The sequence below is a fragment of the Gossypium raimondii genome, chromosome 9, assembly GCF_025698545.1.
Source record: "Gossypium raimondii isolate GPD5lz chromosome 9, ASM2569854v1, whole genome shotgun sequence".
NCBI lineage: Eukaryota > Viridiplantae > Streptophyta > Magnoliopsida > Malvales > Malvaceae > Gossypium > Gossypium raimondii.
In genome coordinates, this window is record NC_068573.1 from 43,615,004 (window position 1) to 43,629,142 (window position 14,139).

The window sequence follows — 14,139 nt, forward strand, 5'->3', positions numbered from 1 at the left end:
ATCCAAACTCACTGCTCATGTACCTAATTAGACTTAAAAACCCTTAAATATCAATTTAAAATTTGAAAGCCAAGTACCTTAAAATAAATTATCAAAAGCAATTCAGACTTAAATAGGATATTTGTATAAATATATCAAAGAATTATTTTAGCTACGGACTCACTGATTGTGTATAAGAAGATTTTGAAGAGGGACAAGCATAATTATTGGAAACTCAAGTCTATCTTACAGAAATTAGACTTGCGTTTTGAGTTTGTAAGAAGATATGCTAATTTGACTGTTGATTGGGTGACTTCTTATTATAGGAAGGAGACGTGTATTTCTGACTGATTGCGCTTGTCACCATCTTCTTTGATCCATATTCTGGACTGGTTAAGTTTTTTGGTTGCTATGTATGGTAAGAAAGTCTTTTACCTTAAATGAATTGTTGATAAAAAATTATATAATTAATTAAATCATGAGTTCTAGCAAGAATAAATCAATGCAAATAGTAAGACCTGGAGGTATTTGAATCAGTAACTTTAAAATATGTTTCATTATTTGAACCAAGATTTGTCCAAAGTGGGTTTTTGTAAAGTGGCTAAAATTATGAACCCTCAAAAAAGGGTTCTAGAATCATTTTGCTTTATTTGTCACATTCAGGGTTCATGATTTCCGCTGTGAATTATTATATTTAGACCCAAGACCAAAAGGAATCATAACTCCGATCTGTAATTAGGCCCCGCCCCGCCCCGCCCCACTTCCTTTTCCTTTTTTTCACTATTTTATCTTATTATTATTTGCGGCTAAATATATATTCTTTTAATAATTAAGTTGACAACTCTTAAAATAACAATCATCAAAATTAAATAAATTTAAGGCATATTTAAAATAAAAATAATGGAGAATATTTTCAATTAATTATATTAATATTTATCCTATATTTAGAATAAAATGATTTTTTAAAATTTATGGATAAAATGTAAAAATTTATAATTTTAAAATCTATATTTATCAAACAATCTTATTATACTTTTAAGTAATATATCAAATAATTTTATAATTTAAATTCAGTACTTAAATTTTCAATACTTAATATTTCAACACTTAATTTTTTTAATTTATTAAAGAACACCTAAGTCTTAGATTTAAGTTTTAATTTACTTCACGAAAATAAAGAGCACAATACCTAATTTATCCCTTTTTTTTCTTTTCATTATGTAATACAAGTTAATAATCTCTTAATTTCTAATTTAAATTTTTTGAGATTTTTATTGGTAGATGAAAATCACTTTAAAAATTTGGAACAATATGGCAGAACTGAATACTTAAATTTTTATCAAATATTTTCCTGAAATTTGAAAAATAAATTGTTGAAGATGAGTTTGAATAAAAATAAAAATAAAAATATAATCATAGTATCATCTCATAATTAGTTTGAATAAAAATAAATGTTTTATTAAATCCAATGTTATGGTGTTTTTTAATCTAAAATTATAAGTTAAGTTGGATCAAAGATGTTTACCCGAAACGAAATACAGAGAGTCAGAGACAATAGATATCAAAAGAACCATAAGCCGGGCCTTCCCAAGAAGTAAACCCAATTGTTGATCCATAGTAGGACTTGGGTGGCCCATTGCAGAAGAACCCATAGTTTTTAATTCCTGAAATACATCTATAACTATAATCTTCTTCAACCAACGCGGTCCCTCGACTCACTCGGACGAACGCTTCAACAAACTCACCTCACTGTCATGTGTCTCTTCATTTCCCAGTATCTACATCTCCGTTAACTGATTCACACTCTTTCCAGCTCCCTCTCTGAACAAGGTATTCTTTTTCTTTTTTGTTTAAATTGTGTACGGTTCCTGGGAAAGTCATTTGGATGAAATAATGTGTCTTTTTTTTTTTGTTTAATAATGCTCTTATTAAGTGTTTTTGGGCATGTGAAGCTTAGCTGGAAGAAATTTGGTTAGTGATTAACGATAAACTTAGAAAGATGGAATTTTACTTGATTGCAATTGTCTTTCATGTTGTATCTGAATAAGCATGCTTGATTAATGACTGTTATTACAAGGATTGTGGGGACTGTGCCTGTGATGAGATATTGTCTGCTTCGAAGGTGAAGACCGTTCTCACGGTTTTTTCCTTTGAGAAAAGGCACCTCATGAGGGGAAGTATTTATCATAGTACAGTTATTGTCTAGTAGAGTGGATGGCTTTTCCCATCTCAACACTAGCCTCCTAGGATGTGGATTGTGTTTTTGCTAAGGGCTAAACCATCTAGAATAGTCCCCATAGATAGCATGGTTGTTGTGTTTTTGTAATCAATTTATTTATATAGGAATCAGCTTCGATAGAGGAAGCATTTTAGGTGTATGAATTCAAATTTCTGATTTTGAAAAGGAAATAAGAGTGTTTCTCCATGTCTTATTGTTAGTTGTCATCTCTGTTTAGCAACTGAGGCTTGTCAAGAAATCAAAGTGTTTAGCAGTTGAATATGGTTATATAAGGTGTTCAAGAGTCTGAAACATGTTACTTTACTATAATTGGTTGGAACTGACTTACTAAAAACATAATTTGATTCGTCAAAATTTTAATATAATATTGTCTCAATGCTTTCCATTTTGTGGTTTACTAATTCCAGTTTGATTGCTGGATTGCTCCACAAGGTGATGTTTGTATGACAATTTTATAAGCTTGTCCTTTGTGGTAATGACCTTTTGTAATGCTTTTCTAATTAAACTCAGAGATATCTTATGAACTTGATAACAGTTTGCAGGTTTGGAAGGAATAATCTCGTTTCTATATAGAATATGAGATATATACCATGTCAATCAAATTGTCATAAATTTTGAAATAGCAACATTATTGTTTGTATCAAGTATGCCTAGGGATTGAGAATTTTAAGAAGCATTTTTTGCATTGTGGAGATTTATCTCGAAGCAAATGATGGGTATTACACATTGTTTCTGGTGAAAAGCTGATAAAATCTTAAGTTTCATACTCCGGAGTAAAATAATACCATGGTGCTTCTGTTTTGATGGTTGAGATGAGATAACATTTTTCCTTGTGGTTTGTTTCATTGTTTACCAGCTTGTTCTCAGGGGCAGTTAACAGTCAGTTGATAAATTTTACTAGCAAAGTCCAAAATAACTTTTTTGAACTTTTGTTTCAATCTGGACAATTAAAAATTTCCTCTCATCGTTGTTCTAGATGTTCCATGGGGATGGGTTTACATAGTATGATCAATGATCATCAAAATATGTGTGAACTCATATGCATAACTTGTCCGCTGTGTAAAGCAGAATGCACCCGAATGATAATAGTCACTCTTTCTAAACCAAAGGGATCAGAGTATTGTTTAACACTTTAGGGATCCCAAGTTGTTCTGATTTTAGCTTTCATGTTGAGTAGTTGGAAAGGTGCTTGCTTTGATTTGTTCTATGACTGTAAGTTATGATTTCCTGTTGCACATATTTTGTGGACAATTTACACTTTGATGCCGACCAAATTTGTTGAAGGAAGCAAAAGGGCAAGTAAATTAATTTGTTTGACATTTACTTGTAAGGTCTTTTGTACAAGCTGCCTGGACCAGGAGATCTCGTGGTGAAGCTGCAAAGCAACCCAATAGGAAAACCATAGAAACAAGGAAATTTATTTTTTCCAAGCCTGAAAAATGTATTGGCCTTTCAATTTAAATTTCTTTTTCTGATTTTGTTTTCTCAGATGGAAGAACTCAAATGAAACCTCGTTCTTCTTTACTAAAAAAATGTTGATAAGAAGATTAAAAACCCTGCTTCAACCATTGTCTGATCCTCACCTCCGTCTCATAGCCACCGAGTCAACTCAAAATCAACTCAGCAACCCATCTAACTGTCTCAATCCCATAACTCCAATCAACCAACCCACTCTTCTGAAAGTCTGTACCATCCTCTACCAACAGCAAAACTCACCTGACTCACGCCTCCACTCATCCCTCTCTTCTTACAATCCTTCTTTCAACCCTGAATTCTTCCTTCAAGTTTGCAACACTTTCCCATACTCCTGGCGCCCCATCTACCGATTCTTCCTCTACACCCAAAAAGTCCCTCACTTCACTCACAACTCCGTCACCTTCAACAAAATGTTGGATGTCGCCGGAAAATCCAAAAACATTGACCTTTTCTGGGAAACTTGTCAGGAGATGGGAAAACTTGGTTTGGTCAATGATAAGACCTTTAGGATAGCTTTAAAGACCCTAGCATTAGCTAGGGAGTTGAAGAAATGTGTGGGTTTTTTCCATTTGATGAATGTGTTTGGGGTTGGATACAAGTTGGAGACTTTAAATACAGTGGTGGAAAGTTTATGCAAGGATAAGCTTGTGGAAGAGGCAAAGTTTGTTACTTTCAAGTTGAAAGAGTGCGTTGAGCCAAATGGGGTTACTTATAAGTGGTTGATATGGGGGTTTTGTGATCTGGGTAATTTGATTGAGGCCTCAAAAATTTGGAACCTAATGGTGGATGAAGGGTTTGAGCCTGATGCTGAGGTTGTGGAGACAATGATGGAGGCACTTTTTAAGACTAATAAATATGATGAAGCAATGAAGGTTTTCCAAATGATGAGAGTTAAGAGAATGCATGATTTGGGGCTTTCAAGTTATAGGCTTGTGATCAAGTGGATGTGTAAGAGAGGCAAGATCGAGCAAGCCAATGGGATGTTTGAGGAAATGTGCCAAAGAGGGATCCAAGCTGATAATTTGACCTTGGCTTCGATTATTTACGGGCTTTTAGCAAGAGGGAGGATTAGAGAGGCTTATAGGATTGTGGAAGGAATTGAGAATCCGGATATCAGCATTTACCATGGACTAATAAAGGGGCTTTTGAGGTTGAGGAAGGCAAGTGAAGCAACACAAGTGTTTAGAGAGATGATAACGAGAGGGTGTGAGCCTATAATGCATACATATATCATGTTACTGCAAGGTCATTTGGGAAAGAAAGGGAGGAAAGGACATGATCCATTGGTGAATTTTGACTCAATATTTGTTGGGGGATTGATTAAGGCTGGAAAGACAGTAGAGGCTACCAAGTATGTGGAGAGAACAATGAAAAGAGGAATGGAAGTGCCTAGATTTGATTACAATAAATTTTTACATTACTACTCAAATGAGGAAGGTGTAATGATGTTTGAGGAGGTTGGCAAGAAATTAAGGGAAGTGGGGTTATTTGATTTGGCTGATATATTGGAGAGATATGGCCAGAAAATGGCCACTAGGGATAGGAGGAGAGAGAGGGCAGTTGATCCATGAGAAAGACCTTGAAAAACTGAAAAATTGTAGCCTAAATACATACCTTTTGGTTGAAGTTGCTAATTATATTGAAACCCAATTATGGTACAAGACTACAACATATTGTCCTTGTGTATGTTGGACCTGCAAGAGTTATCAAACTTTGAAGCGAAGACTTAGTAGAGGTGTATCACATTTCCCTTTTGCTATATCACTAAGACTATGCTTTCCAACTTTCGGTGGGGTTCTGGTATCTCTTTCCAAGCTTTGGCTACAACCCATCTTGCTCCTTGTTCAGTAGCCAAATATCGGACCTCTTGAGGCTCCAGACTCTATACTGTCGGTACGTAGTTCATTCTCTTCAAAATATAGGCATTAGTTTGCTGACGTGATACAGACTTATTAACTTTTGAAAAATGCTAGCTAATAACCTCTTGGCTGAGTGTTAGGTTCTTGTGTTGTGTGATACGAGATCTTTGGTTCAACCCTTAGCATTATTATCTCCTACCTCCAATTAGAAAAGAAAAACAAAAACTAAATGTGAGGTGACATTTGTGAAAATTCTGATGCCTAGGTTTTATTTATAGGATGATTTCAATTATTTTTCTATGTAGTATTTATGACCATTCAGCCATCAGCTCTTAAGTGTGGTCTATGATACCATCAAAATTTTAATTGGCTCCATTAAAATAAATAAATAAATTTGAGAGGATTTGGGTTGGGTACTATGCTAGCAGCATGTATAAAAAATGTATTCATTCTTTAATCGACTGGTTATGATTATTTATGAGAAATTTAGCTTTATTGCTATTCATATTGTATAATGCAATCAACCTAGGGTGGTGGTGGTTTTTTTTTTGGTTACATATATGATGCAATCAAGGAACCCCTGTTTGAAGCTAAGCCTAGCTTGTCATTTCTTTTCTTTATTCAATTTCCCCTATTTTCTTAAGAATTTCATCCAATTCCCTAAGCTGTCCTCCATCACAAAGTAAACCCAAGTTCAATTGTCATGAGCATCAATTAATTAGAAGGTTCACTAAGATGCATAATATTTTATTATTTTAACTATACATGCATTCATTCGTGCGTGCATGAGTGAATCGTTTACCAACTTTGCAAACAAACATAAGCATGAACCAAGCCTATTGCTGCCTATGTAATTTTACTAATCATTTGTTTTTGAATGAATGATATAATGGAACCCTTGAAGAGAAAATGTAGAGCATTATGATCCTATGAAGCATTTCTTAGCCAATCCCCAAGCTTTGACCTTAATCTCAGATCAAACACCTTTGCTGTCTCAAGATATGACCACCATTGACTTTTTCTGGTATTTAATGACCCTTCTAAATATTCCAGTAAAAAAAAGCGTAAGACATCTTGTACCCAAGAAACCAATTGCAGGGAGTATGACCAGAGCCTCGTGCCACCATTGATGAAAACAAGTACATTTATTGGTCTCATTCAAGATTTCATCGGAATCTCTGTTTGATAATTTGACACACTACAATACTTTGGCAATACCTCGCTAATTGTTTTTATTTTAAGAAGGTTAAAAATTAATGCTTTCCATTTTGCTTTTAGAATTTCTTTGGAAAAAAATTCATTTCAATTTATGTTTATTTACTTTAAAAATTTGCCAATATCTAAAAAGAATTTATTAATATTTGAAAATTAAAATATTTTTATTAATTTTATATTTTCATTAAAATGTACTTTTCATATTATTTAATATTTGAATGAAAATTTTCAAACACCATATTCATTAAAAGTAATAATGATTAATGTTATATCATAATTAAAAGCGTAAAAATGTTAATATAAATTAATTTTTAGATGAAAGCTTGGCTCTTTTATTTAAGTTCATATATTAATATGTAATAAAATATTAATTATATTGTTTGAATGATAAATTGTATACCTAAATACATTTTAAAATGGCCTTATTCATGGTTTTAACATGGATATCAATTTAATTTTATATGGATTAATATTAAAATAATATAAATTAAAGTATACTTTCACTTAGAGGTGTTATGGGTTAGGTCGAACATAAGTAAAATATTAACACACTTTATCTTTACTCGCCTAGCTTGATCCAAAATATGAACTTAACATATTACTTAAGTTTATCCATGTTTGTAAATGATTAACACAAACCATTTTAGGCCTACTTATATCAATTTTAACATATTTATTATTTTTAATTTAATATTTAATATTTAATAACCTTAAATACTTTTTCATTTATTAAAATTATATATAGGTAATTTAACAATTTTATAGTATGCTTTCATTATAATATTATTAATTACTATAGATTTAATTTTTATAATTTAAAATTACTTAATATATAATATAATATAATATAATATAATATAATATAATATAATATAATATAATATACATAGAAAATGTATCGAGCGGAGCTCTTAGCTTGAACTTGAGTCTAATTTTTTCTACCTAAATTTAATATTTTTATCTAAATCGGGATTCTATGAACAGGTTCAAAAATTATATCTTACCAAATATTTCTTCTTTTTGTACAGTGGCCAGAAGTCCAACCGCAACCAAACCAAATGAAAACATAGCTACAAAACCAGCAACAAACGTCATGGCCACTATTGTTGGGGAAGAATGCTTGGAAAGGCTGCAAGTCGACGGCAAGGGTGGATGCACCTTTCACTGGCATGTTATGCCTTCGGAGGAAGGCCATGCCACAACAACCGATAAAAGGAGCCCTGTCAAACACCATGGTGATAAAGGAGCCAGTGGTAGAGGAGCATTTCATTGCCGAAACGACTACAACCACCAGTCGCTATATTTGGTACGATGAGACCCGGGCTCCAACAAGCTCCATTCAAGGGAGGTCCATGGTGAAGGCGGCGCCTAAAAGACAAAGAGTAGGGTAACCAAATAGAAGGGGGGACACTAGTCCAGGAGCTGTGAGTGGGAGGAGAACCTCTGCAAGATGGCCGACAAAAAGCTCTCATATCGCCGGCAGAAGTATGACGAACGAGAGGGGGAGGATGCCGAACATTATTTTGCTGGAGGAAAATAAAGAACAAACAAAAAAAAATAAAAAGAAGGGAGAGAAGAAGAAGAAGGCTATATGACAGGCAGTTGAAGGCCAACCGTGTCGACGATCACGACAAGAAAATGGACGCTACTCGAGAGAGAAAAGAAAAATGAAAGAAAAAGTTTTAAAAATAGTGTCCATACAATCCATATTGAAGGCTTTATTGGAATGGTTGGTATGGCTATGGTTGTGTAGTTAGGGTTTGTGAAAGAGAGAAAATGTATTTCCCTTTTAAAGACTCTTATCATGCACTTTCATGCCATGTTTATCTTTACAATTCTACAACATGAATGTGTAATCTCTTATTGAAATCAAGCATTCAAGCTTTCTTTGTAGAGGAAAACGTTGATAAAAAAAGAAGAAAATAATAATCCTTATCAAGTATTATAAATACTAAATTATGGTATGTGAAAATATAAATTATATAATTAATATAAAATATAAATGAGGCAAAATAATTCATAATATTTTTAAGTTTAAAATTGTGTGCAATTTTTAAATTTTTTATATAATATATAAAAGATAAAAATAGTTTCAAAATAATATAATTTATTTTATAAAGCAACGAAATTTAGTTATCACTCAACTGAGTTGGTACTCGAATTGAGTTAATACTTGATTGACTCATAACACTAACTCAATTAAAAACTTAATATATGGTATAAATTAAAATTGATATTTCATTAGCCAAAAATGCTTCTTATATCATTATACAACTTACAAGTAGAAGTGTTCATGTGCCGGCTGGCCTAAGTTGCCCAAACATGCGCAAATTGCCTATTTTATTGTTCAGAAAATAAAAATAGTTTAAATTTAATTACAATAATATATAAATATAAATATAAATATAAAATTATTTTATTATTTCTAAATGGTAAAAAAAGATATTTAGAGTTGAAAAATATAAATCCAATAGATTGAACCGAACCACTATGAACATCTCAACTTATAAAATAATTATGGTGTTTTCTCACTATTGATAATAGTTTTGGAAAGGTAAATTCATTAATTTATTCAATGAATTGAACCATATAATTCAGGGAAAAAAAATAACAAACACTCGTCGTAGATAGTGAAAGACAAGCTCCACCAACACTACAAAGGCTTTAACCTTAACATTAATAGAACATCACGTTGACAATTGACTTTGTCACAATTCAAGTACAACATATCTGGAGTGATTGCAAGTACTTAATACGATAAGAAAATCAACCCCGAATGGCCCAAAGTGATGATAAAAAATTGACAAAAGAATCAAACATTCACTAAACTAGAGAGGACGACAACAAAATCATCCCTAAAATCACTTGTAAAACTAAGGTTACATGTAAAAGCAAGACTAAAAAATGTGCTACAAGAGTAGACAAAAACTTCTAAAACCGAAAACTTATTAAACAATAGAAAAACAAACAAAAAAAATATAAAACTTAAGACAACATGGGTCCAAATCGACTCGTGAAATTATTTATTATTTTAAAATGCTCTCAAAATAAAAACATATTAAAAAGATGACGAAAAGCCACCAACTTTTCAAGAAAAATTATTGGTGGACAGTGAAATTTTAGCGAACAACTGGTTTTGTCATCTTTCCATCATGACTTGTGAAGACAACAAAGATGCCCACAAAATGAATCTGCAAACTAAAAAAGGAGAAGACATGTGGAGTGGATAAGAAGAAAAGAAAGTTGATGGGAGCGAGAAAAAGGTAGGTGATAGCCAGCCCAAAGGTTGGCACCGTTGCTGGGCAAAACAAAAGATAAGAAGTAAACAGTTTAGAGAAAAAAAGAGAAAAGTTTTTAAGGTTGTTTTACTATTGATAATAGTTAAAACTCTTATATCATGTTTAAAGATTGTTACTAGGGGTGAGCATTCGATCGAATCGAATCAAAAATTTTCGAGTTAATCGAATTTTCGAATCTCATTTTATCATCTTAACTTTATTTGAAGTTTTATCGAATCGAATCAAGTGAGATAGAATTCGAATCGAATCGAATAAATTTGTTCGAGTTAAATTTAAAAATAAAATAAAATTAGTGTTGTTTACTTTTATGTAATTTTTCAAAAAATAATTTTCTTTAAAGTTTTTAAACATGATCATACAACAAAAATTGAATTATATAAGTGAATAAATAAAAGCAACACAACATCAACCCAAATAAACAACATGATTCCAAATAAACAACAAAAATAATACAAAAGATTATAATAAAAACATAAGTAAAAGTCCAAGTAAATAGCATGAGTCGAAATAAACAACATTATTATAATAAAAAAAAAACATAAGCAAAAGTCCAAAATACAATAGAAACCTACACCAAAAGAACACAACAGAAGTCCAATTAACCAACAACAATAACAAACATCTCAAGCATTACAAGTCTAAACCACATCATAATACTTTAAAGTCCTATACTTCTACCTCATTTAGGCAGTCAAGTAGCACATAAACAATATACAACTTCTTAAAGACAGATGAACCAAGTGCTGAAGACCAACAAAATCAACACCCTACAAAAATAAAACAGATGAGAGAGAAAAAAGAGTAACGATCAACCGGTCTTAATGCAAGTAGACATATGTCACAAGAGACACTACGTATTATCCTAAACTAAAATCAAAGAACAACATTATTGTTCAACTAACTCATCTCTTTCATGTAATTTTAGCTATGCGTGTATCATAAAATAGTGTATTTAATAAAAATTAAAAATCAAAGAGAAAATTTCAAAATTATTATCACTTTCAGTTACTTTACCATGACTGAATTGCAATTCCTTTGGCTTGACAACAGAGTTCAGAGACTTTCAGCATACCTTGAGAATCCACAATGAAACCCATATTCTCACCATTAAGATCTATATATACTGCTATACTTTTTGATCTATGTATACATAGAAACTGATAAAAGAAAAGAAAAAAACAAAGAAACGAGAATAGAATCTCTTCAAAAATATATAATGAACGAGTTGATTTTTTGATATCAAAATATGATTATACTTAACAAATTCAAACTCTAAACTAAGAGAATTAATATATGAAATCAAAAGTTCCAAGCATACTATATGATCAACCTTTAGAACCTGTGTAACTCTCTTAACCATTGCACACCTAGAAGAATGAATTTAGCCTCCAGAAATGCTAAAAATTGAGCAAGTCTTGACTGCTAAAAAGTCCCCTACATCGCCGTGTAGTACAGCCCCAAACCCAGCTTTCTCATTTAACCGATCAATGCACACATCAAAGTTTAATTTGACCATACTCGACTAAGGTTTGTACCACCTTGTTGCCGTGGAAACAACACCAAAATTAATACCAGAAGAACAAAATCCTTGCACCATATCATTTGCATGGTAAAATTAATTTAGGATGGATCAAATCTTCCAAAAAATGAGTACAATTCTAAAAGATTCCATATAGCCATGCGAAGCAAATTCACAACAATCTCCCTACAAGAAGCTGGTATTAAGTTGGTTAAAAAAACCAAAGGCACCACAAACATAAGATTACTGCCAAAATAACATGAAACATCAATCTGAATACCAACCAAAATACGATATACCTACTTAGCTAGTAAAAAGTGATTAAAAGTTGGGAGATCACTCCCCTTGCCTTTGGAATGCACAATCGGTTTCATCCTGTGTCATCCCACTAGGACCCTTCTACCCTTGGATCTTCCTCTGAATTCCATCCTTACTGAAACTAAATGTAGCAGATTTTGATTTACCAAATTATACCAGTAAGCCTAAATAAACAAATATTTGATTGTCTCAAGCACCAATTATGTCCTCTATTTCTCGTCCATGTCCAACATTAATTTGCATTCTTACTTATAGTAATAATAAAGCACTTTTATCCACATTAACATTCTAATAGAAGTATTTAACAGAATTTTATGAGGAATACCAGTTTAGCAATATTTTAATTTTGAACTTAATTTAGGACTTTAAACTGATCTATGTATACTTTTTCTTCAGATTCACATCTTGTTTCATTAATCCATCATAATTCATTTTTAGCTTCAATTATACATACAAAGCAGAGGAAGCAGAAAAACTCTTCAAAGCAGAGGAGAGCAAAAACAGCAAAATATATTCTTAAAATCAAAATCAGAAAACCACCATATTGGTCATATTAATATAACAGAGATCAATCAGTTCATCAATCCAAAAATAAAAAAGCAAAAATCAAAAAACATGAAAAATAATTTAACAAATTAACATGCGGAAAAGGTGAAGAACTGAAGATTTACAAATACAGAGGGGAAATAATTCGAGAACTGAAAACTCAAAGGTAGAAGCAAGAGAGGAAAAAAAATCAAACTAAATGTCTAGGGTTAACACTGTTAACAGCAGCAAACTCCCTTTTAAAAGTTAACATACCTTTGAAATTCAAAGGTAGAAGACCTAGAAGCACCGCTCTAACCTCTGATTCTGGAATTGGGTGGAGCCGTGGAGGATCGGAGGTGGATCGGTGGAGGTGAAGGTTGATTTTCGAATTGGGAAAAAAAGGGAGGAGGGCACGGGCTTGGGGATTTTGATCGGTGGAACGTGGAAGAGGGGAAATGGGAATGGTAAATTGCACTGAATTACTATTAGTGTATTTTAGAAATAAAAAAAATATATGTAGTGTATTTTAAAAATAAAAAAATATAGTTTATATTCGGTTTATTTGAATTATTCGAGTTATTCGAATTCGAAAATTCAACTCTACTAGAACTCGAAATTCGAAAAAAAATTCGAGATGATTCGATTAACTCGATTCGAATAATTCGAAATTCGAATTTTTTTTCGATTTTTTCGAATCGAATCAAATTTTGCTCACCCCTAATTGTTACCCAATCAAAAAGTTGTCATTATAGATGATAAGAATGAAAAGCATTTGATGTACTTTAATGTATTATATATAATAAATTATTTTTTTACTTTGTATCAAAATTATTCTTCCATCATCGAAAGATTCCTAACCTCCCAACCACTTAGTTTACTACGAATCTTATTGAACACAAAATCCAAAGTTGTTGATGTGACTCTCCGGTAAAAGATAGACATACCAAGGTATTTCCCAGGGTTTTTTACAGAAATAGATTAAAAAAATTTAATACTGAAATAGGTTATCAGATAGATTATTTACGGAAATGGTATGTTTTTTTTAATGGAGCCTATCTGACAGGCGCCAATGAATATTTTTTTTGTTTGAATAAAATATTATTTTTTATTTTTATTAAAAATATTTAAATATAAATACGGGTCAGAATACGGTCAACGGGTCAAAACACGGGTGGAAAATAAGTTTTCGGGTGGAGCCTATAAAATAGGCGCCACTAATTGAGCCTCATAGGGAGGCGCCAATGACCATGGCAGCACTGCTGCCTACTGCCTGCCGCTGCAACGCTACAACACCAACATGATGTTGTCCCTTCAACACCACCATTTTGTGGCCTATAAGTATGGTCCCAATATGGTCCCCAAACTCCTTGCATGAACGGTAGAGAGAAAGAAAAGAGAGAAAGGAGAAGAAGAGAAGAATAAGAAAGGAAAAAAAAAAGGTAATGTATTATTTTAATAAATAATTTTGTTTATAATTTAAAGAGTTTAATAAAGATATTGTGATTTTTTTGTTATTAATTATTAATTATAAATTATTTATGTTTAGTGTTTATAGTTTTGGATTAGTATTTTGTATGAATATTGTAATTTTTTTGCTTTTTATAATTATTTTAAAATTAATTTGTTAGTAATTTAGGATTATGTTATAAATTTTTGTGTTTATAATTATTTTAAAATTAATTTATTCGTAATTTAGGATTAAGTTAT

At 31.8% G+C, this 14,139-nt stretch overlaps 1 protein-coding gene and 1 long non-coding RNA gene across 6 annotated transcripts; one reads left to right on the forward strand and one right to left on the reverse strand.

Moving 5' to 3' along the window:
• Positions 1-1,668: 1,668 nt before the first annotated feature.
• LOC105800036 (putative pentatricopeptide repeat-containing protein At1g26500) lies at positions 1,669-8,669 on the forward strand. Of its 4 annotated transcripts, none has more exons than XR_008189050.1 (3): positions 1,669-1,809; positions 3,550-5,587; positions 7,797-8,669. XR_008189050.1 is itself a non-coding variant. In XM_052621460.1 (2 exons), the coding sequence occupies exon 2, from the start codon at positions 3,751-3,753 to the stop codon at positions 5,263-5,265; it is 1,515 nt and encodes a 504-aa protein (XP_052477420.1). In that variant the 5' UTR covers positions 1,677-1,809; positions 2,754-3,750; the 3' UTR covers positions 5,266-6,038. The 4 variants fall into 4 exon arrangements, 1 of the variants encoding a protein (XP_052477420.1); XR_008189049.1 differs by having other exon boundaries at positions 1,677-1,809; positions 2,754-5,587; XR_008189051.1 differs by lacking the exon at positions 3,550-5,587.
• A 1,896-nt stretch (positions 8,670-10,565) lies between these two features.
• LOC105797733 (uncharacterized) lies at positions 10,566-13,155 on the reverse strand. 2 transcript variants are annotated; one of them, XR_008189073.1, is made up of 3 exons: positions 12,706-12,930; positions 11,082-12,025; positions 10,566-10,834 (listed from the first exon to the last, which is right to left on the reverse strand). It is a non-coding gene; the product is annotated as an uncharacterized LOC105797733 (long non-coding RNA). The 2 variants fall into 2 exon arrangements; XR_008189072.1 differs by having other exon boundaries at positions 10,566-12,025; positions 12,706-13,155.
• Positions 13,156-14,139: the final 984 nt, after the last annotated feature.